The 27,528-nt window shown below is 40.1% G+C and overlaps 2 protein-coding genes across 8 annotated transcripts in view; one reads left to right on the plus strand and one right to left on the minus strand.

The window, feature by feature from the left end:
* zgc:162872 (BAR_ACAPs and ArfGap_ACAP domain-containing protein) overlaps positions 1 to 27,528 on the minus strand; it is a 213,872-nt gene that overhangs the window by 85,785 nt on the left and 100,559 nt on the right. The window lies entirely within an intron of this gene.
* si:ch1073-184j22.1 (erythroferrone) overlaps positions 10,747 to 27,528 on the plus strand; it is a 42,581-nt gene continuing 25,799 nt past the window's right edge. The window contains exons 1-4 of one of the 3 annotated variants that reach the window (XM_039762853.1): positions 11,291 to 11,368; positions 12,851 to 13,001; positions 17,099 to 17,221; positions 17,854 to 17,965. In XM_039762853.1, coding sequence (XP_039618787.1) covers positions 12,954 to 13,001; positions 17,099 to 17,221; positions 17,854 to 17,965 — 283 coding nt within the window. In that variant the 5' untranslated portion in view covers positions 11,291 to 11,368; positions 12,851 to 12,953. Of the gene's footprint in view, positions 11,369 to 12,850; positions 13,002 to 17,098; positions 17,222 to 17,853; positions 17,966 to 27,528 lie in introns of all 3 variants that reach the window. The other 2 variants (XM_039762844.1, XM_039762836.1) reach the window with 2 other exon arrangements.

Here is a 27,528-nt window from a genome sequence, read left to right on the forward strand (position 1 = left end):
TAGTTGGAAACATATAAAAGAAAATTTTTAAATAAACAATAGGCTTGTTAGCTTAACAGCAAATGTATCTTTTTCGTATGTACCTTTTAAGCATGTTATTCTTTTGTCTTCTTAATAAACAACTTATGAACATTTTGATACATTGGCAGATTTTTACAGATTTGCACTGTGCCATACTGCATATGTTTTGGTAATAAACAAGTACTACACAATTAAAATGTTGATCCATATTTGTAAAAACACCTCAAGAGTTATGAATGTCTAGCTGATATACTTTTTTTTCCTATTTTTTCCTAAAATGTATATTTTAACAGCAAAAAAAGCTGTTGTACAATTAATGGATTAAAAAGATAAAAACCTGTAAGTGAATGTATATTTACATTTTACCAGTGTTTAATCGCCAATGTCAATTAATTGATTGTGTGAAAATGCAGTGCCCTCCATTATTATTGGCACCCCTAGCAAAAATTAGTAAAAAGGGTTTTTGGGGGGTGATGGGGGGGAACTTTGCTGAAGAACCGTGACCTTGCACTAAAAAAAGACTTAAGTTCATTCAAGGAAAAACAAAGCCATCATCAAGAAATAAATATATTTTAAAAACACATGTGCCATAATTGTTGGCATACCTGCATTTAATAATTTGCACAACCTCCCATTACCAATATAAACAGCATGGAGTCTTCTCTTGTAGCTTTTTATAAGGTTGGCGAATACAGAGCATGACATCTTGAGACCATTCTTCTTTACAGAATCTCTACAGGTCATCCAGGGTCCTAGGCCTTCTCCTGTGTATTCTCCTCTTCAGTAAACAAAACTTGGGTCCTCTTCTAGGCAAGTTTGTCACAGTTCCAGTTGGTGACCACTTTATTATTGCCCTAACTGTAGAAAAGGGCGTTTTCAGGTGAGTACCTATTTTTCATAACCATTCCCTGATTTATGAAATGCAACACACTACGCCCTCATTTGGACTGAATGATCTCTCTTCTTTGCCATGATGATGGTTGGCTAAGGAAATCTGGTTCTGTGTCTCCTCACATATGTATCCCAGTTAATCAGGAAGTCATTGATTTCAGCTGGAAAGTTTCCATACACTCCAATCAATTTAACAATGTCGAATTTAAATGGGAAACATGCTTCAGGTACATTGTTTCACTTTTTTTTTTTTTTTTAATTCTTACTAATTTTTACAATTAATTTTTACTACAGATAGGAACATTGCAGATAAAAATTAAACAATATGACAGCTTGTAACTAATGATAAGCATTCTGTTTTATGCCATATGTACAAACCGAATTCCAAAAAAGTTGGGACACTAAACAAATTGTGAATAAAAACTGAATGCAATGATGTGGAGATGGCAAATGCAATATTTTATGTGTAATAGAACGTAGATGACAGATCAAACGTTTAATCCGAGTAAATGTATCATTTTAAAGGAAAAATATGTTGATTCAAAATTTCCCGGTGTCAACAAATCCCAAAAAAGTTGGGACAAGTAGCAATAAGAGGCTGGAAAAAGTAAATTTGAGCATAACGAAGAGCTGGAAGACAATAAACACTAATTAGGTCAATTGGCAACATGATTGGGTATAAAAAGAGCTTCTCAGAGTGGCAGTGTCTCGCAGAAGCCAAGATGGGTAGAGGATCACCAATTCCCACAATGTTGCGCAGAAAGATAGTGGAGCAATATCAGAAAGGTGTTACCCAGCGAAAAATTGCAAAGACTTTGCATCTATCATCATCAACTGTGCATAACATCATCCGAAGATTCAGAGAATCTGGAACAATCTCTGTGCGTAAGGGTCAAGGCCGTAAAACCATACTGGATGCCTGTGATCTCCGGGCCCTTAAACGACACTGCACCACAAACAGGAATGCTACTGTAAAGGAAATCACAGAATGGGCTCAGGAATACTTCCAGAAACCATTGTCAGTGAACACAATCCACCGTGCCATCCGCCGTTGCCAGCTGAAACTCTACAGTGCAAAGAAGAAGCCATTTCTAAGCAAGATCCACAAGCCCAGGCGTTTTCACTGGGCCAGGGATCATTTAAAATGGAGTGTGGCAAAATGGAAGACTGTTCTGTGGTCAGGCGAGTCACGATTCAAGTTTTTTTGGAAATCTGGGACGCCATGTCATCCGGACCAAAGAGGACAAGGACAACCCAAGTTGTTATCAATGCTCAGTTCAGAAGCCTGCATCTCTGATGGTATGGGGTTGCATGAGTGCGTGTGGCATGGGCAGCTTGCATGTCTGGAAAGGCACCATCAATGCAGGAAAATATATTCAGGTTCTAGAACAACATATGCTCCCATCCAGACGTCATCTTTTTCAGGGAAGACCCTGCATTATTCAGCAAGATAATGCCAGACCACATTCTGCATCAATCACAGCATCATGGCTGCGTAGGAGAAGGATCCTGGTACTGAAATGGCCAGTCTGCAGTCCAGATCTTTCACCTATAGAGAACATTTGGCGCATCATAAAGAGGAAGATGCGACAAAGAAGGCCCAAGACGATTGAACAGTTAGAGGCCTGTATTAGACAAGAATGGGAGAGCATTCCTATTTCTAAACTTGAGAAACTGGTCTCCTTGGTCCCCAGACGTCTGTTGAGTGTAAGAAGGGGAGATGCCACACAGTGGTGAAAATGGCCTTGTCCCAACTTTTTTGGGATTTGTTGACACCATGAAATTCTGAATCAACATATTTCTCCCTTAAAATAATACATTTCCTCAGTTTAAACTTTTGTTCCGTGATTTATGTTCTATTCTGAATAAAATATTAGAAGTTGACACCTCCACATCATTGCATTCAGTTTTTATTCACGATTTGTATAGTGTCCCAACTTTTTTAGAATCCGGTTTGTATTACGGATACATACTTTGCACATATATTTTTAGTACGTATTTTAAGAAAAGTTTATTTTAGTATTTTTATGGTCACTGAGCAATAAGCCTACAGAATTTCATTTTGCTCATAAAATAGTTAACACCTGTGGTCTATAGTTTAAATTATAAAAATACACTTTAATGTAGGACATAAGGTTTCTAAGAGTTTTAAGCTTAGTGTAAAAAGTTTTTGAAGAGGGGAAAAAACCCACGGAATAGGTATTGGAATTGGCCGATCAAATAACATGAAATCAGAGATCAGTATCAGCCCTAAAACACCTGATTGGAGCATCCCTAGCAGCCAGGGGGTCAGGCAGGTTGAAGCCAGCATGGTTACAAAAGGGATAAAAATTCTAGCATGGCTATTTCGATCCCTTCAGTGGTGTCACATGGAAAAAGTAGTGGGAAGATTACACTATCAACAAGTCTCATTGTCACTCATTCCCATAGCCCAGCACTGAAAAAAACGGTTATGACAATTTATATAATTAGTTTATTCCATGTGTTAAATGAAAAGAAAAAAAAAGATAACAGCAAGAAATAAATTAATAAACCTGTGTGGGGTATCTAAAAATGGAAGAAAGGGGAAGATGGGGAAACTGCAGCACCTTAATCAATTGTACGAAACAGATTTCTCCATTTCTTTTGATAAACAGAAATTGTTTCAAGAAGTGGCATGAAAAATAATTTTGAAAAGTTTGGCTAAATAAATAAAACTATACATACATAGCTACAAATTGTTTACCTGCTGCGTAGAGTGATATAAAAGTGTTTTTGTCTGCATGTATTGTCGCAGTAGGGGGCAGTAGTGCTCCCTTGAACCCTCAGGTACCACGCCAAACACCTGGTAAAATTGCCACAATAATTATATTTATTATAATAATGTGCACCAAGCACCCTCCACTCCACTATATTCATAAATCACAATAACAATAAACAACCAATAATAATCACAATCCTCCACTCCCAGACGCGTTGCACTCCTACCACCCAGCTCAGCTCGTTGTCTGGGAGTTCCCAGAGTCCTTTTATTCCTCCTGACCCGGAAGTCTTTCTGCCCAACAGTTCCACAAGTCCTTATTCCTTCCGGGTCAGGGTAAACAGTACTTTTCTTCACCCCGGAAGCCTGTCGCTCTTCCTGTGACGAACTTCCGGGTCATGGTGCCAAAATGAGTCCATTGGCCTCCCGACAGCGACTCCCAGTGGCCCCCAAGGTACCCAGCAGGGCTGTGTATAAAAACTACATAGTCCGTGAGGCCCTGCTGGAATTCGGGGCCCGTATATGCTCTCGGGAGAGCTCCTCCTAGCGGCCAGGGGGTGAGGGCCGGAGTAAAATGACAGCAATCCACCACAGTATATATATTTTTTTCTAAAAAAACAAACTACATGTGCAATACTTTTTAGAGACTGTTTAGATGCAAGAGACTAAACGCTTACAAAAAGAGACATAAGGCTTCTATACAGGGGAACACTCTGGACCCATTGTGTTTTAAACGTAGTTGGGGTGTTTTTTTTGGGAAATGCAGGCTCATTAATATTCTTCAGGCAAACATGTCATGTTCCAAGAATTGCCATATACTTTGAACTTAGCCATTCTACTTTAGTCACAACTTCAGGAAAGCTTTCAACAGACTTGCAGGCAGATAACCATCTAAGTTCTAGTAACCATTGAACAACCAACACATCAATCCTGCCCATCTGAGATATTATTTTAGACTCCGCACTTCTACTGCTGCTGAAACTACAAGTCAACGCAACCCCCACATCAGTGACAGATTCTATGCCATTGGCCTCGGAGCAAGGAAACCAGTCCGAGGTCCTCCATTCACGCCTCCTGGATGTCCACCTCTAGAGCAGGCCTCACATAGCTGCTGTGGTCACAACTACTGTTTCCTGAGGAATAAATACTGGCATGCAGATGCTGCACTGGTTTACCTTCTTTCTTAGCCCTAACCCCACACAGTTTGGGATTCTCAAGTTTCTGGCTACAGGTTTTTATTCCAACCAGCTTCACCAATCAATGAGTCAGGGCAAGTACTATTTCTAATTGATCCGATTGCATAATTAGCAAATCTTTCATCTTTTACTTTCCATTCAAAAAATAAGTTACAATATAATATTTCCATTTAGAAGAAATTATAAATATTGGTATTATTTGCCATAGATTTACAGGATTAAACTTTCTTTTACCATATTATTTCTAATTCACCTTCTTCTATGAAATATGGCCCCTTATTTGTAACCAAATACTGACAATCATTGATGAACAGTACAGAAATGGGTGCAAAGAACATGGAATGCTAAAGCAGAACAGCTACTCTGGTATAGAAAGCACACCTGAGATGCTCTGGGTAGCAACATCTAGAGAAGTGACCCTGACAATTAACCAGCATCAATTAGGTCCTTCTACTAGTATGGAATATCAAAACTGCAAAGGCTCTTTGGCTGTTTACGCCAGTGGTGTCAAGCACTAGAAGCCTCAAGAGGCACCAAGTAACACGTGATATTACTGAAGGACTGCAAGACAACTTTTGTTAACGTTACCAGCTGTTATTTTCCTGTTTTTGTTGTTGTACTGTTTTCCTTTCCAATTGTTCTCATCTGTTTGTTGTTATTTGAGTAATGAAGGTTATAAATTTAAGTCCAGGAAGGATGCTGTATTCTATTTTCCACGGGTGTATAACAGTGTTTACATCTCGCCAGAAGCCTGGTCTTTTAAGACACAGTCTTCAATAACACGAATGCTGCTTTACTAAGGAACACCTCATATTTAACATCTCTTCGCAATTCTCAGCTAACACTCCCCCTGTATTTACTGCTTTCATTATAATCTTGCAAGATTTGCGTTATATATGAAACCAAATGCAATTTAAAATTTCCAGGTGTTATGAAAGGCACTATATAACCGAGGCATCCGAACACTATTTAAAAATAAGTTTAATTTACTGAAAAACTGCTCGACTCTTCCAGATGACTTAAATGACTACTTGTCGCCCAATGTAACAGGATGCTTTATTTGCCAGTCATTCCAACTAGTCGAGGCTGTGCGCCAACCACGCGTTATCTTTCTGGCATCTCTTCAGAACATCAAGCAGCACTGACCTGAAGGCCGGCGAGTCCCGGATGCTCTCAGAGAAGTCCAGCAGCACATCCATCGAGAAGTTGCGACTCGGGTGGCAAAACAACGAAGCCGCACCCGCCTAAGTAGATTTGCGTATTGCGCCTTCTTACGCGTCCAGCTTCATTCAGACGTACCGTGTAGGACACACAAAGCAGACTCCGTTGCCTTCCGACAGGTCCACAGAGGTTGATGCAAAAATAAACAAAACCTAAGAAAAACCCAGCTAAGCCACAGCAATGGATTACCGAGCAAACACACCAAAGCTACGCAAAACTAGAAAAGTTGCTTCAAGTCTTTTGGCAGTGCATGTATCCAGTTGAAAGTAGCTACTAAAATGAAATGCATAAAAAGTACTGCACATTAAAAAGTTCAATTTACTGGCAGCGGTGTCCTCTGCTCTTGTTTTTTCAGTACTTTATAAATGCACTTTGTAATTACAACTCATTCAGAGAAAAACATTGCTTCCGTTTCTTTTGCCTGGCCTTTATTTGACATCCGGGTCACGCCAGTTGAGGCGAATAAGAACACGCCTGTCACGTGCTACGTGCTGGCTGTACTAAGTGACAGCAATAAAATAGCTTTTTGAACAAATGGTAACCTGATTGAAAGGTTCTTTGCGGGAATTGACCATTTGACGTTTTTAAATAAAGTAGTAGGTTTAAGAATTGATGACGAGAACACTTCTGCAAACAACTTGGACATAACAGCTAAAACTGAGGTCGCCCAGACACACGGTAAAGCTGGGACCAAATGCAATATCGATAATGCCAATATTTAACAATTCGCTTGGTCAACACCTCACAATATTAGGCTTATTTTGTCTTATGTATTTATTATTTTAATACGGTAATTTATTTTCTCCAGCCGAAGCCTGAAAGTGCAGCTAAGCATATTTTAAAAAAAGTTTTAGAATATTTTTGCTCTATGTTTAAACACTTGTTTATTTTTAAAATAACTAAACATACCCAATAATTCATTTGCAGAACTAGTTTATGTTGCCAGTATTGGGCTAAAGGAGCAATCGGCCAACTCGTTAATAAAACGATCGTGACTGGTCATAAATCGTATGGCTGTATTTTCTAACACAGTAGCAAAGCCCGACTATTGCAGGCCACGCTGATTCGACGCACATACTGGTTTACGTATATATCTGAAAAATCATTGCGATTAAACATGCCTGAACTGTACTTTGAGTTGCTAGTTTTCTTTGGTGTCGAGTGCTCAGCGGCTGAGTTTCTCTTGACGCTGACGACTTTGCGATGTGTTACCGCTACTGACCACGTGGTGCCGCTGTGCACACGCAGGTCTGCATGTAATTTTAACGTCTGGCTTCACTCTTGACAGGTGGTTGGTGACACAGGAACACAGTCGGCTTTCTCATTTATTTTATTATAATATATGGAGGTTTGTGGCAAGTATTTTTAATAATTTATAACCACAGAGGCTAATTCCATATGTCAAAGGTCGACCTTTTCAAAAATCACCAACCTAATTAGTTGGTCCAGTGTGCACAATCAGCAGACATCCTGCAGTCCAACGGGCTCCTAGCACTGGTAGTCCAAGTTTATTTGCTGTGACTGAACAGGAGACGCAAGTGCCGGTATTCTCTGTTTTTGTAGGCTTTTTGGCCCTTCTCTCGATGCGTTATAAATCTTACACTTCTTATTCGAGTTTCCCCCTAAGTTTATAATGAACTGTACTTACTTTATATCGGGGTCTTCGAGCGCGATATGTGATTGCAGGGGAAGAACCCGGTACGCTGCACAGCCGGTAGGTACTGGTCCACTTAAAGCCCTGTTTATTTGTATGTGTAAAGATTATAGTGGAGTTCTTCCTTGAATGTCTAACAAACGTGCAGCACATTTTATCCTAATTTGACGTCAGTAGGTGGAAACAGCAGATTTGCATGTTCTCAATGAATCCGTCTTCACTGGAATGTATGTGTGGTATTCATTGTGTGGGTTTAACGGTTTTGATCATTAAATATGTTTGTACATGCTGGTATAAACCCAGGTCTGTCATTCATAGTGTTCAGTTATGATCTTAATTCATTTTTAATCCTACACTCTTCAAAATAATGATTCTTAAGTGGCACTTTACTGGGTTGTGCGAGTCCTTTTAAATCCATTGTTTTTTCTGTGAAATGGGAAAGGTTCCTTGCATCGTAAATTGGTTCTTGGGTTTCATAAAGGTTCCTAATACAGTATGTAGGCAAAACAGAGATCTTTAAGCTATAGTACACTATCTACTAGGCTACTAACAGTCATTTTCTAACTCTTAGTCCTGAACAGGGTTGCGGGGGTGCTGGAACCTATCCAGGGTACTAACACATCAAAAAAATCTGAAGTTAGCTTATGTTAAAATCTGTAGTCTTTTTAAAACCCAAAACCCATTGATATTTTGCAAATTGGTTATCAATTCATGGCTGATTTTGAAACCTGCTACAGACCTAAATAAAGGTTATTTCAAGAATCTTCATGTGGATGGTTCTTTAGGGAACCAAAAATGGTTACCCCATGACATTGCTCTGAAGAACCACTTTATTTTTAAGAATGTAGTTGTCCTGTCCGGCGGATTTGGTGGTTGGCTTGTACCTGATACCAAAAGGATAGGCTCTGGCCTCTCACAGTGCAGAGTGGGAATACACGGATTCGACAAACAAACGAGATATATATATAATATATTATTTATTATTGCATTATAAACAAGAGAACTTAGTGGTTTTCCTTATTCTCCTATAATAGTCAAATAAGATTAACGTCTTGAAATGTAAGTACTGTACACGCCGCCAAAATGTCAGCATTAATGTTAGTTTATTGGACTACCTTTTGGCATCTCCGTGATGTCAGTCTTTTATTTTAGCAAACATGATGCTTGATAAAACTAAAGAGAAAGTCAAATAATTGGTCCACGCATTAAGAACGTCTCTAAGGCGAGTTCTTTGTCGTTATGTTACTGCTCTCCGAAAATCCCCGGCTCCATGTTTGTTACTTTAATACCATGTATGGTAAGATCAATAATTAATCGTCTGTTGTTTTTTGTCTCAGGGTCTGGGTAAAATGGGGAGGCCATTTTTGTTATGACTCCTGTCTTTGTAAAATCTCAGAACAGGTTCTTTGTCGTCGGGTTCTGTGAGGTACGAAAGTGCTGCTCCCTCTGTCACAAGATATGAAACCACCTTTTATAAGTGTTACAAAACATTGTCGCGATAAAGTCGAAGCGTACAGCAAAAGAAATAGGCTTATGAAGGGAACCGTCTCTGGACGGGACACAATGTACCCAGCGCCTAAACATCTCCTGATTGGTTAACACTCAATATAATCCGCTGATTATCTTCTCTGCCCGGACCAGTGAAAGAATCGGGGAAAGATCCTATTTTATTCTGCATCTGACAGAGCTGGCGTTAGACCGTTTGTTCCCCATCTAACTAACTTGCGCAGCGTGATTTGGACACACTGTAAAAGACTGAAAGACTGACGCTACAGAAGTGCAATTACCCCGGAACCCAGGTGACGCACCGAATGGCCATGGCGTGACAAGACTGCCTTTGCATGTTGGTTTCTCCTCACTTTTTTCACCTGGGGAAGTATTATCCAGCCCTGAATTCCAAAGCAATATGGCCATTGACTCAATTATTGTTTTTCATTGTGGCCATGCTTCAAACTATCAAAATGATAAAATGTCTAAATCCAACATTTGCTTTACTTGTAAAATTCAATTTATACACACCCCGGATTCTTGTTTGTGAATAAGGCCGTAACGTCGTAAGCTTGGGGTCAGGTCTGACTCAATAACGAACTGGCTGCCGATTATCATTTCAGTCATCTTCTGGTTTGCTTCAGTTCAAGTTTACTGGTCTTTTCGCTCCATGGAATCGTATTTAAAATCCTTTGTTTATAAACTCCTTCTGTTTCAGTCGTTCCAAAAATGGTTATCTTGTTGCTCCTCATACATAATGGGTATGTGGTAATTGCAAAAATACAAATATGCAAGACTCCAAAACGACCCAGGCTCGAGTAATAGAGAAGTCAATGGTCGTCCTAAAAGTCAGCGAATTTGCCAAGCAGCGGTAGTCTGCTGGTAACCACTGACTTGTTTAGCGGGAGCGCGGAAGACGGACCATTGAAAGCGCCACCTCCCATTTACATTTACTTATTTGTCTGACGCTTTTATTCAAGGCGGCTTTCAACATCAGAGACACAATTTATTATATTTCTTTTGTTTAATCAATTGGAGGACAGGCAGCTGAAGTGACTTGCGCATGGTCACACAGTGTCCGTAGCGGGTTTTGAACCCAAACAGGGTCTGAACTCTAAAGCCACTACTTCTCATTGCCACATGCTATCACCAGAAAAGGGTCTAGCCGCTTAGACTGGTTCGTTTCGATCTAATGTTTTTGCTTTAGTAACAATCAAAATGAAAAGATAGTTGTGAACGATTGTAGTACCTATAACTAAAAGACTGACATATATTAGTTACTATATTTGAGATTGATTCAAGCACTGATGGAAGCGCACACAATCTGAGTGCGATTGCACTATTTGGTGATCAAACTCCACACCCCCTAGACGACATATAGTCGAGAACATCAGGAATCTGTAGTGTGAAAAAGACACTTGCTGCAGAAAGTGAAATGAGGGATCACGAGTCAGTCAGACATGAAAAAGTAAGTGGAGTGGAGGTGAGGAGGAGTTAATTCCCCCTGCCTTCCTAAACGGAAGCGTGATTGGCAAGCATTAACGCACAGAGCACACCTCTTCTTCAGAGGAATGATTTTTAAAGGCTGATCTTTAAAAAGCGGGCACGTCCTAAAGACAGGGACTGGCAAATATACATCTAGGAGAGATCAGGGGTGAGTAGGAAGAGCTTGTGGAAAAGCGTCTGATCAAGGTAGCGATCAACATTTCCAGTTCCGATTTTGGGTAACTTTAACCCTGCAAGCGCTGCATCACCGTTCCTCTCAAGAGCACATGTGAGCCATCTGGCCCCAGTGATGAAGTGCAACTCCTCACGGGGAGCTCTGCCTGCAGGACACTGACCCATGATCTGGAAGAAGTTGGCAGGTAACCAGCGAATAAACAGACCAGATAAAGTGCACTTGTGAGTAGAGGAGGAAAAGAACGTGGGAATGACTGAGTAAAGTGTGCACTTAACGGAACTGGAGTGGCATCGAACTCGCACTTGAAGCAGGAAGGACGTTGCACATTTCGAGGACAGAAGGATATGCTCCTGAGTCCGAGCCCCCACTGCGCTTTGCTGTTGGCACTCTGTGCCCTGCTGGTGTCTGGCTGCGGAGCAGAGCAGGGGACTGCTGCAAGGAGGGAGACCGCCACCCTGGCCAGTCTGAACACCCCGGTACGCAAATCTTTCAAAATTCACTTTTGGCTGTTTGTATTCTGCCAGGGGGTTTTAAGGGGATGACTCGGAAAGATGGTGATTGCGATGCTACCAGCTTTCACTGCAAATAAATATATCTTATTCTAACAAAAGGAACGAGAGATTTTTTGAGGTTCTTACACTTCCAATCAGAAACTTTAGGGCTTGTTTTTCGTATTGAAAATTCCAGAGTTTACAAATTTGTGGAGAGGACGGGATAATGAGCAGTGGCTCTCTAGATCCAAGATGCGATCCTGTCTGATCCGCAGGTTTTCAGTGCTGCCAGTTTTTTGGAGACTCGTTTCCGCGTTCTATTGCGCCTCGGCATCAACTTTTTGCAACCAGGTAAAAAATATATATAAAATTACCGGTCCTTTGGGTGATTGATTTGCGCCCCTAAATGATTCGTCTTGTTCATCTTAAGAGCTGTTTAAACGTCACCCATCACTTTTTTTGTAATAGTATAGGTTATTTACTGCCATTCTCAATCGAACGTTAGTAATTCCCGTTAAATTCTGCATTAGACAAGCTAAAGCACCTGTTCTGGTGCTGCAGATCCGGTGTCCCTTTTGCGGATTCTCCTTACACAAAACGCAGATCATGTCATTCGGCAGGTTGAACCGCTGCGCGTGTGTAGCACCCAAATGTATTCTCTGTAACCATTTCCTACAGACTGTTACGATTCCAGGTTCGACTTATAAATAACGAACGGTGCCATTGGTGTGAAGCTGGCATGTTTTTGTGCAGATACTTCCGATCATACCCGCCTTTTCCCACAACACACGTACTGTCAAGTGAAGTGTCGATTCTACGTGGAAAGATAAAGTGTATCAATAAGTGTGCTTTACGCCAGATTCGCGTCCCGACCAGGACTACTATATCCAGAATATACGTATACTTACGAGCCGATGCTGAGAAAAGTTCATAACCGATGCGATATTACAAACATATTTTTAAAGCAGAACCTAATCAATGCAATATATACTGTACCTAATTAGTGGCTCAGGAAAGCAGCAAATTATAATATACTACAATTTAAAGGTAACATTTTACATTCCCGACACAGACCCCATCTCTTTGGAGTTCGAGTGTTCTGCCTGTTGTCCTGAAGGATTTCTATCTGTATCTCCGTTACCTTTCACACGTCAATGGATAACAGGGTGCACTACAGCAATATGGTGACTTGACCAGAATCAATTCCTTCTTTAGGAGGGAAGGAAATAGCATTTTTAGAAAATATATTAATGGAAAAAGGGGGAATGGTATGGTTTGAATTCATAATGAGACTTCACAAACTTGAACTTACCTCGGTCTTCAAATTGAAACTGTTTTACTCTCTAAAGATTCGATTCCATGATAACTAAGCGTTTGGGGGCTCATCCATACATTCCATGGCGCCATCAATTTTGCAAACACGTTTCTTTTGCCTTTTTTAAATGACATTATTGTTTGCTTTGTAAGGTACCAAGTGATTAAGGGCGACAGACTGCAGTACGCCTGATGTCGCCTATGTTGGGCTCCACCTTCCTGTGACGCTGCTCAAGATAAGCGGGTTTGGAAGTGGATGGGTGGACGGATAGATGATAGACGATATACACTGACGCCGATTATGGTGATTATATTCAATGTATAACAATATGAAAATGCCAAACAAAAGAGATCAGTGATGAGTGAGTGAGTCTGAGTTGCTCGAATGTGCCTGGTAAAGTCGTAGATACCGCCCAAGCTTCCAACCAACAGAATTCAACAGATTCTGGATCTCATTAAATGAAACACTAGCGCACAGAATCAATAATGGTAATTATAATCGTTAAAGTACTTATCCTTCTTCAGGTAATTAGCTTCCCAATAGACGTGAAATGACGGTATTCTGAAAATGTACATAACGGGTTTGTTTTTTAGCGCATAAGGTCGTACTTGAGACAAATCCCAGTCCAACGGTAATGGGGTCGGCAGGTTGCAGGTGTAAAGCCATACTGTACCCGAAAGACAGTTTAAATATTAAGGAGCGCCTGTCCTAAAGATTGGGGGCACAATTATATACGCACGCATAGACCTAAACAAACAGCGCTCGCAAGTCGTGGTCTATTTAGCTTGCAATCCAGGGTTAGGAATACAGGACAGGTGGCGTCGGAATGAATTCAAACCCTTATCTGGTATCGAAACCCTTGATGGCTTAAGGGTGACCCGCGGCGCGTCCGGTCAGGCATCGCCACGGAAGCCCTTCATGTAGGCAGTTGTCCTTAGAGGAAGTGAAGCGGATTGCATTTGGGAGCAGAGCATTCTTACACCTGTTGTTTTAGTAAAATACTAAGAAGCGGGGACAGCCTCGGAATGCTGCCAGTGTCGCTTCCGCTTTACCGGGACATGTGCGCTCTGCGTGTCTGGCCATTGCTCTTTCAGGAGGAGGCTATATGATCGCTAGCAGGTGTAACGTCTTGAGCACGAGAAAGGTGCTATTCAAATATTATAATCATTAATAATAATAATGTCGTCATCATCATCTGGTCGCAGTAAAAGCTGCTCAGAGAAACTAAGAATGTGGACGGCTGTCGAAGGAGACCCACAATAGGAACAGGGGCGTCGTTAGCTTAGCGGTTATTGTTACGGGTATATAACTCCTAACGTTAAAGCCATTATTAATGGGTTTCAATGAATCTGGGCCCCTTGGAGTTTTACGGAAGGTGCTACACGTCGCCTTTGAGTTTCGGAAGATCAGGGGATAAAGCTCTGAAAGTCGTTGACGACGCCACCGAGCAGGAAACCATCGTGCATGGTGGTATTCTGTTGTTTTTATTGTGTTCATTCAGTAATCATCAGCCCGAAGGCAGAGGGGGAATTTATCGATGAATGTGGAATAAGCTGAGATTCTGCGAGTGGTCGTCGGCTGGGGTGTAACACACTAAACTATGGAAAGTGGTGCGGAAGACGTTGCCACGGCCGTTACGGTCGCACAGTTATCCAGTTCTCCCCTGATGTTAATACTTAGAGCCTCTTCGAACCATCCAGACATTTCTTAGGGCATCGTTACCAGTTGTCATATTAGTGTGATCCTGAAGCAGCCATCCAAGTATTCAAACTCGCGTCGTTGACGTATGCTTGGTGTTTTCACCAGTTAAACGAGTGCCACCATGATACCACCAAAGGTGAGCAAGATCTGTAGATCATTAGTGGTATCCTAATCTTACTGATCAATTCAAACTTAGTCCTGATTATTTACAATTAATGTTTTATGCAAGTGCAACAAAGTTACAGTATATATGTTATGTATATTGGTAAAGAACCATGGCCATCACATTCCCATTCTCAAACTTCTTTACCCAGGATCCTTTATATCTGGTGACAGCTGGCAAAGTTGGTCTTGCTGCTGCTGCTGCTTCCTTAGATGCACCCTGTTACATGGTATATGGTAGGTGTTTGGCATCATGGTTCACATGCCAACACTTTTAGCTGGCAACTGAGTGACTGCAGATATGTGTCATTCCACAGATTGGCATCCCTTCCTGTGTCAGTTCCTACCTTTCATCTGATGTAGCTGAGGTAGGCTTTGCTCCCATTGGCAATGGTGAAATGGATTATACGGATTGAATAATGGGTGGATGGTACTGCAATTAAAATGACAATTGTTATTTAGTTCATAAGCAAAATGCACTTTAAGAAACATTGCTGGAGGTTTTGCTCTTGAACCCATGCATTGAATATTCCCAGCCTCCCTCCGTAATGATTTAGAACCAATTGACAATGGTTGTCCAATTATTGTCCCACACATCCTCTTCTTATGAATGACTGACTTGCACCCAAGTTTTATTTAATTGGCAAAATTATTATCTTCTCTTCTTAAGTTTCATTCAGTTTTCCTTGGGTGGCAGCCTTTAAGAAGGCGCTGGTTTCAGGAATCGAGGCTTTCCAGCGTTTACAGAATTATAAAGCACTGCCTGCTGAAAGGCTGTCAAGAGATCTCCTGTGTGGTCGCATGTTTCTTTGTATTGCATTCATGTCTGCTTCGTAAAGCCCCTTGCAGAAATGAAGTTTGATTGATTAGCTTGCACGCCGGCTCGCTTTGCCAACTCTGTACGTGCGAACATTTCAAAAGTGGGATGTTTCTGTCAAAAAAACATGTTGTGTGGGAATGCCTTTAGAATTACGCACACTTCATGATTGCTCTTTCCTAGTGTTGTAGTAGGAAGGAATAAATGGAGGGGGAAAACTTAACCCTTAAAGCACCCTCTAAAGCCTGACTAAAATGACCTGTCTACAGATTTTACTTACATCTGATAGATTGCTTTTAACTTTTCTTTTTTCCATGGCTTTTGTTCCTGTAATTTGTAGCATGTTAGCTAAATTTAACACTGTTCTGATAACCTTTAGAAAAACTCAAGGACACTTTGAATCACAGGTTCATTGCGACCCTGGTTACAAAATGGAGACTTACATTTAGATAAGGCTGCTGTAATTCTCCATTTTGTAACCAGGGTCGTGATGAACCTGTGACTTTCATAATGAGCTTGTATGTCACTATATTGTAAATTCAGCTAATCCATTCCAGGGAAAACCGTATTTGGAAGTAGCACCTGAGCCCTGGAAATGGAAGGAAGCCTCTTAAATGGCTGTACACAGTAATGTAAGGCCAGGCTAGGGCTGAGCAGAAGCCTACAATATATTGTAGAAAATGGGTGTCATATGCAGCCCCACTGCACATGCCAAAATTTAGTCCATTAGTGGATCCTAGTGGTGAGGCATATTTGTATAAATATGCACATACAGTTAAACTGAGGTTACACCTTACATGGAGTCCACCTCCAAGCCTTCTTTGCATCTGAAATATGGTGGGGACGGCCAGAAAGGAATTGCCATGATCCCCTGGGTACATGCCAAGATGGGAAAATGATTTGCAACATGTTGGTTTGGCTAGGCACCTTTACTCCCTGGGTGAGCGAGGAGTTGGACTGCTGATGATGGTATAGTCTACCAGCAGTGTGAGATGGGCCTTGCCCTTTCTTATAATGCTGAAACAGTTTTGATGAGAACATGCCATTCATCCCAGCAAGCTTGGCCAATCCTCTTCTCTAAAATAACCTCAAGTGAAGTTTGAGTAATGAATTGAGTTTGAAGTCTGAGTAATGTATGAATAACCTCTGAACTTCTGACCCTGACCTTCACCCTAGTTTTCCCAAGGTAGGCCTTAAATCTTACCCTTTGACATCTTCTCTTGGCAGCAGCCTTTAGTTTGGCTTGCCTTATTAGATATTAAATTGCTGCTTATTTACATGACCACTGCTGGGAACTTTATAATATATATTCTTGTTTGTTTGACTTCCAGTGACAGTACAAACTGCATTTTTGTGGATGCATTGCAAGATGTTCATTACAGCATTATTATTATTATTATTATAATAAATGTGCATATTGTTTTCAGTCTGTCCAGTAATAAAGGAGCTTTACAATAATTCATGCAGTTGAAGTGAACCTCTTTCAGTGTTTGGTTGAGATGTGGATAGCGTCTCCTTTGCATGTGTAAGGGTGGATTATAAGTTGGTGGTATTTAGGGGTCTCTGTGTCATGGCTGGCTGTGATGGATGCACTTAACTAAGAGGAGACCAAGTTTGCCAAATTTGGGACCTCTGCCCTCAAGCTTTAAGACTTCTACTCCCAGATTTTTTTTCTCCTGGTTAAATATGCCTTTCTCTCTCGCTTTTACATCATCGGCAGGAGGTAGTCACAAACGAGGCTGCCTTTGCGGACCCTTTCAAAACCTGGAAGCTTTTCCTAGAGAATTCCAACCGTGGAGTCAACGAGAAGAAACGAAGTAAAATCAAGGGGCAGAGGCAACAGGTAAGTGCCTATACCTGTAAACATGGAGCATAACGCAGAATTGTCTGGGTGGTGTGGTAATGCAAGTGGGGGTAGTCATAATTCCAGAGGAGAGTTTTTGGGAAAGATTTTTGCTTTTGGCGCAACTTGATTCGCCAACCTATATCTAGAAGGCCTTTTATCAGTGATGACCTTAACACAGGTATTTTATCACAGCAGAACATTTAGATTACATACAAAAAACTCACTCTTAATAAACACTTAGTCAGAGTAAAGTAAAAATAAGTACAGAAATAAAACATCCAGATGGCTGTGTGAACATGACACTGGGTGATATCTGCATCTGGTTAGGCTGGAGGACCCAACTGATACAAATATTTACTGTATATGTTGAAATTGATGCCACTTGAATGCTTGTTTTTTATTTACTTATTAAATATGTTTTTATTCTGGGGGGGGGCACTGGCATCATTAAGTTAAATGGCAGTGACACTGATGGTGGTAAGGGATGGGCTTGTTGCCTTGGGGTTTTCTCAAAAGACGTGTTACCAGCTGTGTGCCTGCTGTAGATCTAATGTCTTGTCTGCACCATTGTACGCATCTCCTGTACTCTTGCCTGTTCAAACCTGTTGTGTTTTTTGTTTTTTTTTGAGCATGGACTTCCAGGTCCACCAGGACCTCCTGGACCACCTGGGCCACCTGGTCTGCCTGGCATTAAAGTCACTCCAGAGGAGCTATTGGAGGAGTTTCGCGTGTTGCTCAAAGGTAAGGATTTGGGTATGTTGAACATGATGCTGTCTGGTTTGGAATCATCTGTTGTCATCAATTGTTTTTGTTTTGTTTTGTTTTGTTTAATTTAAGGAGACTGGCAATATTGCCAAATTAATAAGTCTGTGGATTGCAAATGTTGCTTCAGTCTGCAACTCTGATTCATTGTGTGACTTGGAGCAGTTCTTCCACAAACATCCATTGTTCTATCAACATGCTTGTGATGTGTTAAGTGATGGTGATCAGTATAAAAAGATGCTATATATAAAAAGGGCTTCTTGTTCGGAAACAAAACTTCTCACCCACTGAATGCAGAATGACAGTTACATAAAAAGAAAATGATTGACTGCAGCTGTCATAATCAAATTGAGCCCCCCTCACATGGTGGTGCATGCATCCAGGATCACCTATGGTTGTGATTTGTCAAAAAATATCAACATCTTGAAGCACATTACATGTGTCGATTTATCGACTGCCAGTGTGTTGGATGAATTCTACTTCTTTCATTTGTCTCTGTTTTGTTCTTCATTGCATTAAAGGTCTGACATGCAGTGATAGATAAGATCAATGCAAATAGTAATGGCCAGGTGGGATCTTGCAATGTGTTTTATCGATCCATCCACTTACCAGTTCATGGGTGTCAGACACAAGGCAGAAAGCAACACCACACAGTATGCCAATCTTTTTAAGGGCACCCGCATTAAAGAGTGATATTATTTTTTATATATACTGTGAATACCTACTTTCTTCTTGCATTTGAAAAAAAAAAAGATTTGTTTCCTTTTATTTTTACGTGTGTTTCCAGTATTCATTAAATAAAAGCTTTATTGCACATTAATGTTTTTGCCAATGTTAACTGTCTGGTCTCCTGCATTAGTAGGGATGGCATTAAGTGCTGCCACCTAGTGTTGGAACAGTAAAATTTTATATTGCTGCCACAGTCTAAGGGACTAGTGTCATTAGTGGCTCCTTTCCATTTTTAAACTTATTTATCCTGTTCGGAGATTTTATGGTGTTAGCACCATTTCCAACATTCTTGGGCATAAGAGCTTAGTATTACAAGAGCCACTGGAAGCAACCTAGTTACGCAGAGAAAAATCATAAGAAACTGCAAAACTGGCCTCTTGGCCCAGATTACAACTCAAATGCGAGCCATAAGGGGGCACAGCCATTTCTAATCCTCGAGATGCCATCCACTACCTCTTTGGAGGCTGCCAGTGCTTATCTATCTATCTGTCCTCCCATTTTTGGAAATCTCTTATTCAATCTAAAGAAAAAGGGCAGGCAGCTAATGAGTAATTGTGTAATGCATGGCATCATCTTCGTTCTAGGCAGTCAAAATTTCCTAGATGCGCTTCACTGGGTGCCTGTATGAAATTGGGCATTATTAATCTCAGTCCAAGTCTTTTCCTAAGAGTAGTTTTACTAGAGGAGCACTAGTTTACTTGAGGCATCTTGATAACATTTAGATTATGATGTCCTTAAAAGTCTGCTGTCATCACACTTTGGTCATAATACGTTGAGGTAAACCTAAATCATTAGGAGACCTCATTATTGTTTCTCTGCCACCCATTTTGATATCCAAGACCATGGCGCCTACATTCTGTGGAAGAAGGTTGTCATCCCTTCCCTTTGTACACACTCTTTCTGTCTTTTGTCTGTCTCTCATCCATCTGCCTGAGATGCCAAGGTCTTTTTCTTACCTCTCCATTTCAAAGTTGAATTAATGTGATGGGGACATTGAAAAATGACAATCTTCTCGGTCATCAAAGAAAATTTTCCGTGGTCACCAGGATGTTCAACCACTTAAGTGGTGATTTGTAACAAAATAAGTTAAAGTTAAAAAGTGTAAAGTATGGTACTTATCCCAAACAATTGAATAACACAGGAATACAGACATACATGTGTTTTGTTGACTGCTGGGCTTGCTGGTCCCTGGGTCAGTGTGTAGTTATGTCTAACTGAAATTCTTCTGTATGTTAGGTTAACTGGCTGGACTGGCATGCCATCCAGGATTTCTTTCTGTTTTACATCCAGTGCTACTACAATAAGGGTTGGACCCAGTAAGATTCCTGAACTTTGCTTTGGTATAAAGGGCTTCTGTAGATGGATGTGGGAATTAGGGACTTTATTCTCAGGGGTGCAAGTTGGCTGGTGCTGGCCTTTAACCACTAGGTCAGTTGATTTATTGTTAAAGTGATTTCCTTTCCAGGAAATATAATGATGTGGGGCTAACCTTTAAACAGATGGGATGTACAGAAGTGGAGTTGCACCCCTAGGTATTTTAGTGGAGAGGTCATGCAAGGGGCAAGAAGGAACCATCCTCTGTCTAATTAAGGATGTCAGTCAGGGATGAGCTTGCATAGAACAAGCTCAAAGATGGAAAAACACTGGAAAAACGTCACACCTGCTATAATTCTTCAGGCACTAAACAAGAGGATGAAGCAGAGGTCACGTCATCTCTAGTGAGGATGGGTCACCACACTATTTTAAATAAGAGATCAATTGTTTCACTTGTGTTCTGCTTTAATATTGGTTTTTCATTTAATTACATACCCCATGGAGCATAAGGCTGTAACAAGTCATACCACATGGGAAACTGTTGCCATTCTCTCTGCAAAACCCAGGACTGTAGTCTTTATTTCTCCTTTTATTGGTGATTTCTCTTAGGATGTCCATTAGAGGGCAGTCTTGATGATCTCATGTGTTTCCCTTTTTAACACTTGCAGTAGCCATCTGATTCTTCTTTGTTTTTTATCTAATGTTACACTGTTGGGTTTTTGAGGGCCTAAATGTTGATATCTAGTTGGACTAGCAAATGGTGTCAGTTTTCCCCAAAGTAGATAAAGAGCTTTTTTTGGTCTTGGGTGTTCTTAAGTTTAGCAGAACTTGCCGGACATTGCTGTAGTTGTCAGATAATCTGTTGTTCCTAAGTTTGGTTAAAGTGTTTCTTGCTTTCCATACTCCTGCTTTAATCTTCTGTTTTGTCAGGGATTTCCATCTTACTTTCCATTTCAAGGTATTTACATAACTGCACCTGCTCCGGTGGCTTTCCTTAAATTTAACCATTTTTAGCTTTCTATTTGGTTTGTTATTTAAGCTTCTGCTTCAGTTTTGTTTGCAGTATGTTACAGAGAGAATTAAAATGATGCTCACACTCGCCTTGTCAAGAATCTGACACAGCCCCACTCATGCTGATTATTCAGCAGCACTTGTAGGCCTTCATTGATGTTCATCATGTCATGTCCTTCCCTTTGTCACCAGCGAGAAACAATTCAGGGTTCACTCCCATCCCTCTTCATTTCACTTCCACACGTAGAAAGGCTGACCGCGTACCTGGGGTCTCATAGTCCATAGGCAACATCATATTCTGTTCTGCTAATGGAGAAATGTTTGGTTACAGTTGAAAAGTGGGCTTCTCTGTAAACCAAAGACCTCAGGTCTGAGTACCAATGTCTCAAAGAAAGATGAACAGATATGAGTGAATTCATGAGCAGAGACACTACTGCTGTCCAAAACAGTCTTGGCAGACCTCATGCTCCAGAGGGATGTTTGCATTTCATCAACTAAAGAAAAAGATTCTCCTGAAGTGTTGATTCAGTGGTTGGTGGATTGTGTGCCATGTGTCGCTCTGAAAGACACTCTTGTGTGTCCGTCTTCTACATAATGATGTCCTAGGCTATTTGATCATAGCAGCCTCATCAGGTACAGGTCTTGACGTTTATTATCAGACATAAAGTCATAAAATAATGACAAAAGAAAAAAAATGTAAGATGTCCTCTAAATCAAATAAATGTACTGCAGACTTAGTTCCTTCACATATTGAGTCATCTCTTCCTGAATGAGTAAGATGGCAAGATTATGTTGTATGCAATTTTAAGATTTTCCAGCACTGAAAAAAGTATACTTTGATTGTTTTATTTTGAATATTAAACATGTAAAAATAGTAATACAGTGGCAGGAAAAAGTATGTGAACTTTTTAGAAATAACTGCACTTATGTCCCTAAAATATGGTCTGATCTTCATCCGAGTTACAATAATGAACAAACACAGTCTGGTTTAACTAAGGACATACAAGTTGTTGTATTGAATGATGTACTCAGTAAGCACAAGAACAAACATTCACAGTGTAGGCTGGAAACAGTATGTGAATCACATGGCTGATGACTTCAACAGCCGCTAGGAGATGGCAAGCCTAGTGTCCAACCAATGAAACAAGATTGGAGGTGCGGTTTAGAGATACCTCGACCAATAAAAAAAGGACTCAAATTTTGAGTTTGCATTTCATATGAAGCATCTGCTGATATGAAGCAAATTAGAGACCTCAGAAGAGCTATGACCAAGAATTGTTGATATGCACAAAGCTGGAAAGGACTACAAAGTAATTTCAGTGGGTTTAGGTAGTTGTCAGTCCACAGGTGGACAAACTGAAATGATTTAGTACCTTGACTTCTCTCCATAGAATTGGGTGTCCAGTTAAGATGACTCAAAAGGCACAATGCAGGATACTCAAGGAGGTAAAAAGGACCCTAGAGTAACAGCTAAGGCTTGAAGGGATCATTGGAACAGGTTAACATCTCTATTCATGGGTCTGCAATATGTGAAATATTGAATAGACATAACAGGACACCAAACAGGAAGAAGTTGCTCTCAAAATAAAAGGAAAAAAAAACACTGTTCACCTGAAGTTTGCCAAAGACCACCTCGACACTCCACAATTGTTCAGGAAGAATATGCAGCAGTACATATGGCATAAAAGGAGCACTGCATACCAGCATGAAAATATCATCCTAATGATGAAGTATAGTGAAGGTAGCTTTATGATTTGGGACTGCTTTGCTGCCTCTGGGCCTAGACAGCCTGCTATCATCAAGAGGCAAATAAATTTATCAAAGGGTCCTTCAGCTGAAGCTCAGTAGAATGTTGTTGATGCAGCAGGACAATAATGCTAAACATCAAAGTAAACCCACTACAGAATGACTTCGAAAATGAAAATCTGGCCTTTGGAGTGGCACAGTCGGAGCCCAACCTAACCTGACCTTAACCTACTAAGAGATGCTGTGGAATGACCCTGAGAGCTCTTCACACCAGACATCTTAAGAATATGGCTGAGTTGATTCACTTCTGCAAGGATGCATGGTTTAAAATTTCTTTTGATTGCTATCTGCAGCTTCTGGAAAAAATTGTAAGAGGTTATTTGCTTCAACCAGTTATTAAATTCAAGGGTTCTTGTACTTTTTCCGCAGCACCCTGTGAATGTTTGATAGGTGTGTTCAAAAAAGACATGAAAGTTCACAATTGTTTGTGTTATTAGCATAAGTATATTGTGTTTGTCTATACTTATGACTTCAATAAAGATAAGGTCACATTTTATGACCAGTTAATGCAAGAAAACCAAGCAATTCCAAAGGGTCCGCATAGTGCTTCTAGCTATTGTACTAATAATAAAAGGACAAAACTATGATCACAGCGAGACCAAACTGATAAACATGTATGCCCTGTACTGGATGGTGTTGAGCTTATTGTAAAGCAGCCAGTCAAGAGTTATATTAAATATCTTTTACAGTGCAACAATCAGCCATCCTTTTTATAAACTCTGCCCAGTCTGACTAAATACTGACTGTGTGGCTGATTCACATGTGACATTATTAATAGCCTTATAGATTGGAATAAAGTAAAGGAGATGGAGTGGCTGGGTTGACATACTTTACTCTGGTAACTAACCATAGTGCTGTGGAAGTGGACAAAGTCAGTATGGAGCATGGATGACAGGTGTCTGAGCTCATTGTATGAGTCAACGGGGATGGACATGTAAGAGACTTCTCCCAATCCCATGACACAGTTTTTATGATCCATTGAAAGCGATCATGTATTGCCTCCAGCACTTTATTAAGAGATTTATTCCACAATTTTTTTATCATTTTAGTTGATTTTACTATTTTATGGCTTTAAATGATTTCTGTTTTTTCAAATAATTTTTAAGACAAGTCCAATTAATTCATGGACATTAGTGAATTAAAAAAAGGTTGGCTCTGGATATGTTTTCAACCATCAGTTTAGCATTTCTTTTTTTCAGACCTTGACATTCAATATATAAGGGTGATTTTGATATGTAATACTGATATAAATATCATAATATTAACATTTTTTATCAATTCAACATAATTCTGTATAAGACCATTTACAAACACATAATGCCAGGACTGAGGCAGAGCTCCAAGCTATTCCTGACACCTTCAGAAATGCAGTAGGAATCACATCATGCAACAATATAGAAAAGCATAGCATTTCAGTGGCAAAGTGGTGAAAAGTGAATATTAGTTATTAGTTTCATTGTACTGAACTGATTACACTGCATTTTATTTCTAATAAATATAGATGTTTTGGAAGGGTCAAGCCACCTTTTCATTAGAGTACACAATTTAGCACAAAAGAAATTAAAAAATCGGAATGTGTAATAGAGCAGATTGAAGCGCGAGAAACCAATTATTGATTTTTTTTTTTAATAATTTTTTTTAAGCATAATGAGTTGCTCTTGCAGAGGATATGGCAATGAAAGAACTGAGCACATTGATTTAGAGCGAGTAAACTCACTGACACTGATACCAATCAATCTGTAAATACTGGGGTGTCCATGCAGACTCCATGTAGAACCTGGTGCTGTGAGGCAGGAATGACAGCCCACGCTGCTTATTTAAAATATCTACATTAAACTTATTAAGCTTCAACCTGATTAAACCTGGGTGGATTGGCATTGCTTAAGTGACCCATGTTTGTTTGTGTGTTTGACCTGCGATGGACTGGTGCCTCACCCAGAGACTGTTCCTGCCTTGTGTCCAGTGCTTGCTGGGATAGGCTCCATCTGCCTTGAAACCTTGTGCTGGATAAGCAGGTTAGGAAAATAAATGGAGGGATGATACTACTACTATTTTAAGTTGCTAAATTTTACCAAATAAACAGACAAATGTCTATTTATTTTGGAACTGAGAACAAAAGAATAAAGATCTGTCTCTGCAACAGAAGGCTCATGAACAGGTACTGTATTTGGATTAGATTAGATTAGATTATTTATTCATAAAAGCACATTTAAAACAAAAGAGGTTGTGCCAAAGTACTGTACAAAGAAGCATTAAAATAATCACAATGCAAACAATCATGCAGAAGCAGATTAATAAAACAACCAATTATAACATCCACCACAATCCCATTATACACAGAGAAAGGTGGAAGAAAACAAGTAGGCCTTAAGGCAAGTCTTAAGAATAGACAAGATAAATGAATATATCAGAATCTTTATTTTATAATGTTATATGATGTTATAAGATTTGATCTGATGTTCGTACTGTTGGTATATATAAGAATATAATTTTGGAACCTAGTGACAAGGTAACTGGACTTTTATACTGTAAGTTAGCCAGTGATGCACTGTGTTTAACATGTATACTGATTGGGCCATGATAGTAAAAAAAAATGTAAAAAAAATTCAAAGGAACCCTGAAAGTCTCCTTGGTTTAAATGATTCTGCCAAATTTATGATCATAATAATAATATCAAATAATAACATTTGCATAAATGATTTGTGTTTAATAGTGTAATTTCTTTGCTGGTTCACAACACTGCAATTTACAGTAACATTGACTAATGCTAGCATGGAACACTAGTGTTGCCGTTTAAGAGTGGAACAGAACATGTATGTAACATGGGTGCATACAGTAATAGATCATTCTGCATCCATCATTTTTGAGACCCTTTCCCAACAATTGCTGAGCACACTTATGCATAAACACACACCATCAATTAGCACATGTTTTTGGGATGTGGGAGGAAAGCCAAAATATCTGGAGACAAAGGCCTGCAGGCACAGTGAGAATGTTCAAATTCCACACATACGGCAACCAACTATGTCATGGGGCTGTTAGGCCTCTGCGCTGGCTGCAGGAATAAAATGTAACATTCACTTTTTAGAACATTTCCCACTGACAAGCTGTCAACATTTCCAAATGTAATAGATTTAAAATAAAAAAAAAGAAAATATTAAGACGTATTGAATATATTAAAAAGTTGTGTCGTTTAATAAACCGCTTAATCCAGACCAGGGTTTGGGGTTGCTGGAGCCTATCCCAGCTGGCATAGCATGCTAGGCAGGAACAAACCCTTGACAGGGCGCCAGTCCATCATAAATGCTCACACCAAACACACACTAGGCCCAGTTCAGCTAACCTGCATGTCTTTGAACAGCAGGAGGAAGCCCACATAGACTAAGAGAGAACATGAAGATTCCATGCAGGGAGGACCCAGGACCTTACTGTGAAGGCAGCAGCCCCACCATGTCACACATTTCCTCAGGGTCACATAGTGAGTTACATACTGGGAACCTTAGGGTGTAAATTGCCTTAACCTGTGAACTACACTGCCCTCTACAGTACTGTATGTATGTGTGGTTGTGCAGTGTGTGTGTGAAATTTACTAATTTTTTATGTTTAGTTATTTTTTATTTTTCTGAACATCCTAGTTTTCTCCCACATCCCAATCACATGGTCATTAGATTAATTGCCAGTAGTAACTTGGCAGAGTGGGAATATGCATTAGTGTGCCTCTTGATGGACTGGCATCTCATCTAAAGTTGCATGCCAGCAAAGACTACAATTACCACTCATTCTTTTCTGTAATGGTTAAAAAAAGTAACAAAGATTCAGTATAAAATAAATAAGGCTGGAAATACAGTTGGGCCAAAAGTTTATTAACACTAAATTGTGTGGCTTTCAAACTCAGTATTTCACAACTTCACACATGCATTCCCTGTGTTAAGTGAAATTAGGTATCTAATTTAGTTTGAGAAGTGGCGATGTCAAAACAATAGTCAAGAGTCAGGTTCACGTCCGCATTTCTTTACTATATCAGATTTTCAGGGGGTCAAAAGTTTAAACTTTGTTAGCATTTGGTGGCATTGCCTTTTAATTGCTTAACTTGAATCAAATGTCTCGGGCAGCCTTTCACAAGCTTCTCACAATATGCAACACGAAAGTCTACCCATTCCTTCATACAGAACTGATGTAAGTCAGTAACGTTTGTGGGACTCAAAGCTCGGATACACTCTTTGCAGTGCAGCCCACAAATTTTCTGTGGGATTCAGGTCAGGGCATTGTGATGGCCTGCTGGAAGACAAAGTTTTAACTTTAACTCTGCCTGATGTTTGAGGTGTTCCTTCAGAATTTCTACATAATCCTCCTTCCTCAGGATGATCATTTTCTGAAATGCCCCAGTCCCATTCCCAGCAGAACACCCACATAATATGATACTTCACATTTGGGACAATGTTTCCCATGCTTAAAAGCCTCACCCTGCTTCCTCCATACATATCAGTAATCACTAAATCCAAATAGTTACCTTTTTGATTCTTGACCATATAACACTCGTTCAAAAGGCCAGGCCTTTGTCCTGGTGACCACCTACAAACTACTGTCTGGCTTTTTAATGTTGGTCTTGGAGCATGGGCTACTCCGTGTGCAAGAAGCCATGATAATGAAGGACCCTTTTAATGGCTTCCAACTCCTGCACC

The sequence above is a fragment of the Polypterus senegalus genome, chromosome 1, assembly GCF_016835505.1.
Source record: "Polypterus senegalus isolate Bchr_013 chromosome 1, ASM1683550v1, whole genome shotgun sequence".
In the NCBI taxonomy this organism is placed as follows: Eukaryota; Metazoa; Chordata; class Cladistia; order Polypteriformes; family Polypteridae; genus Polypterus; species Polypterus senegalus.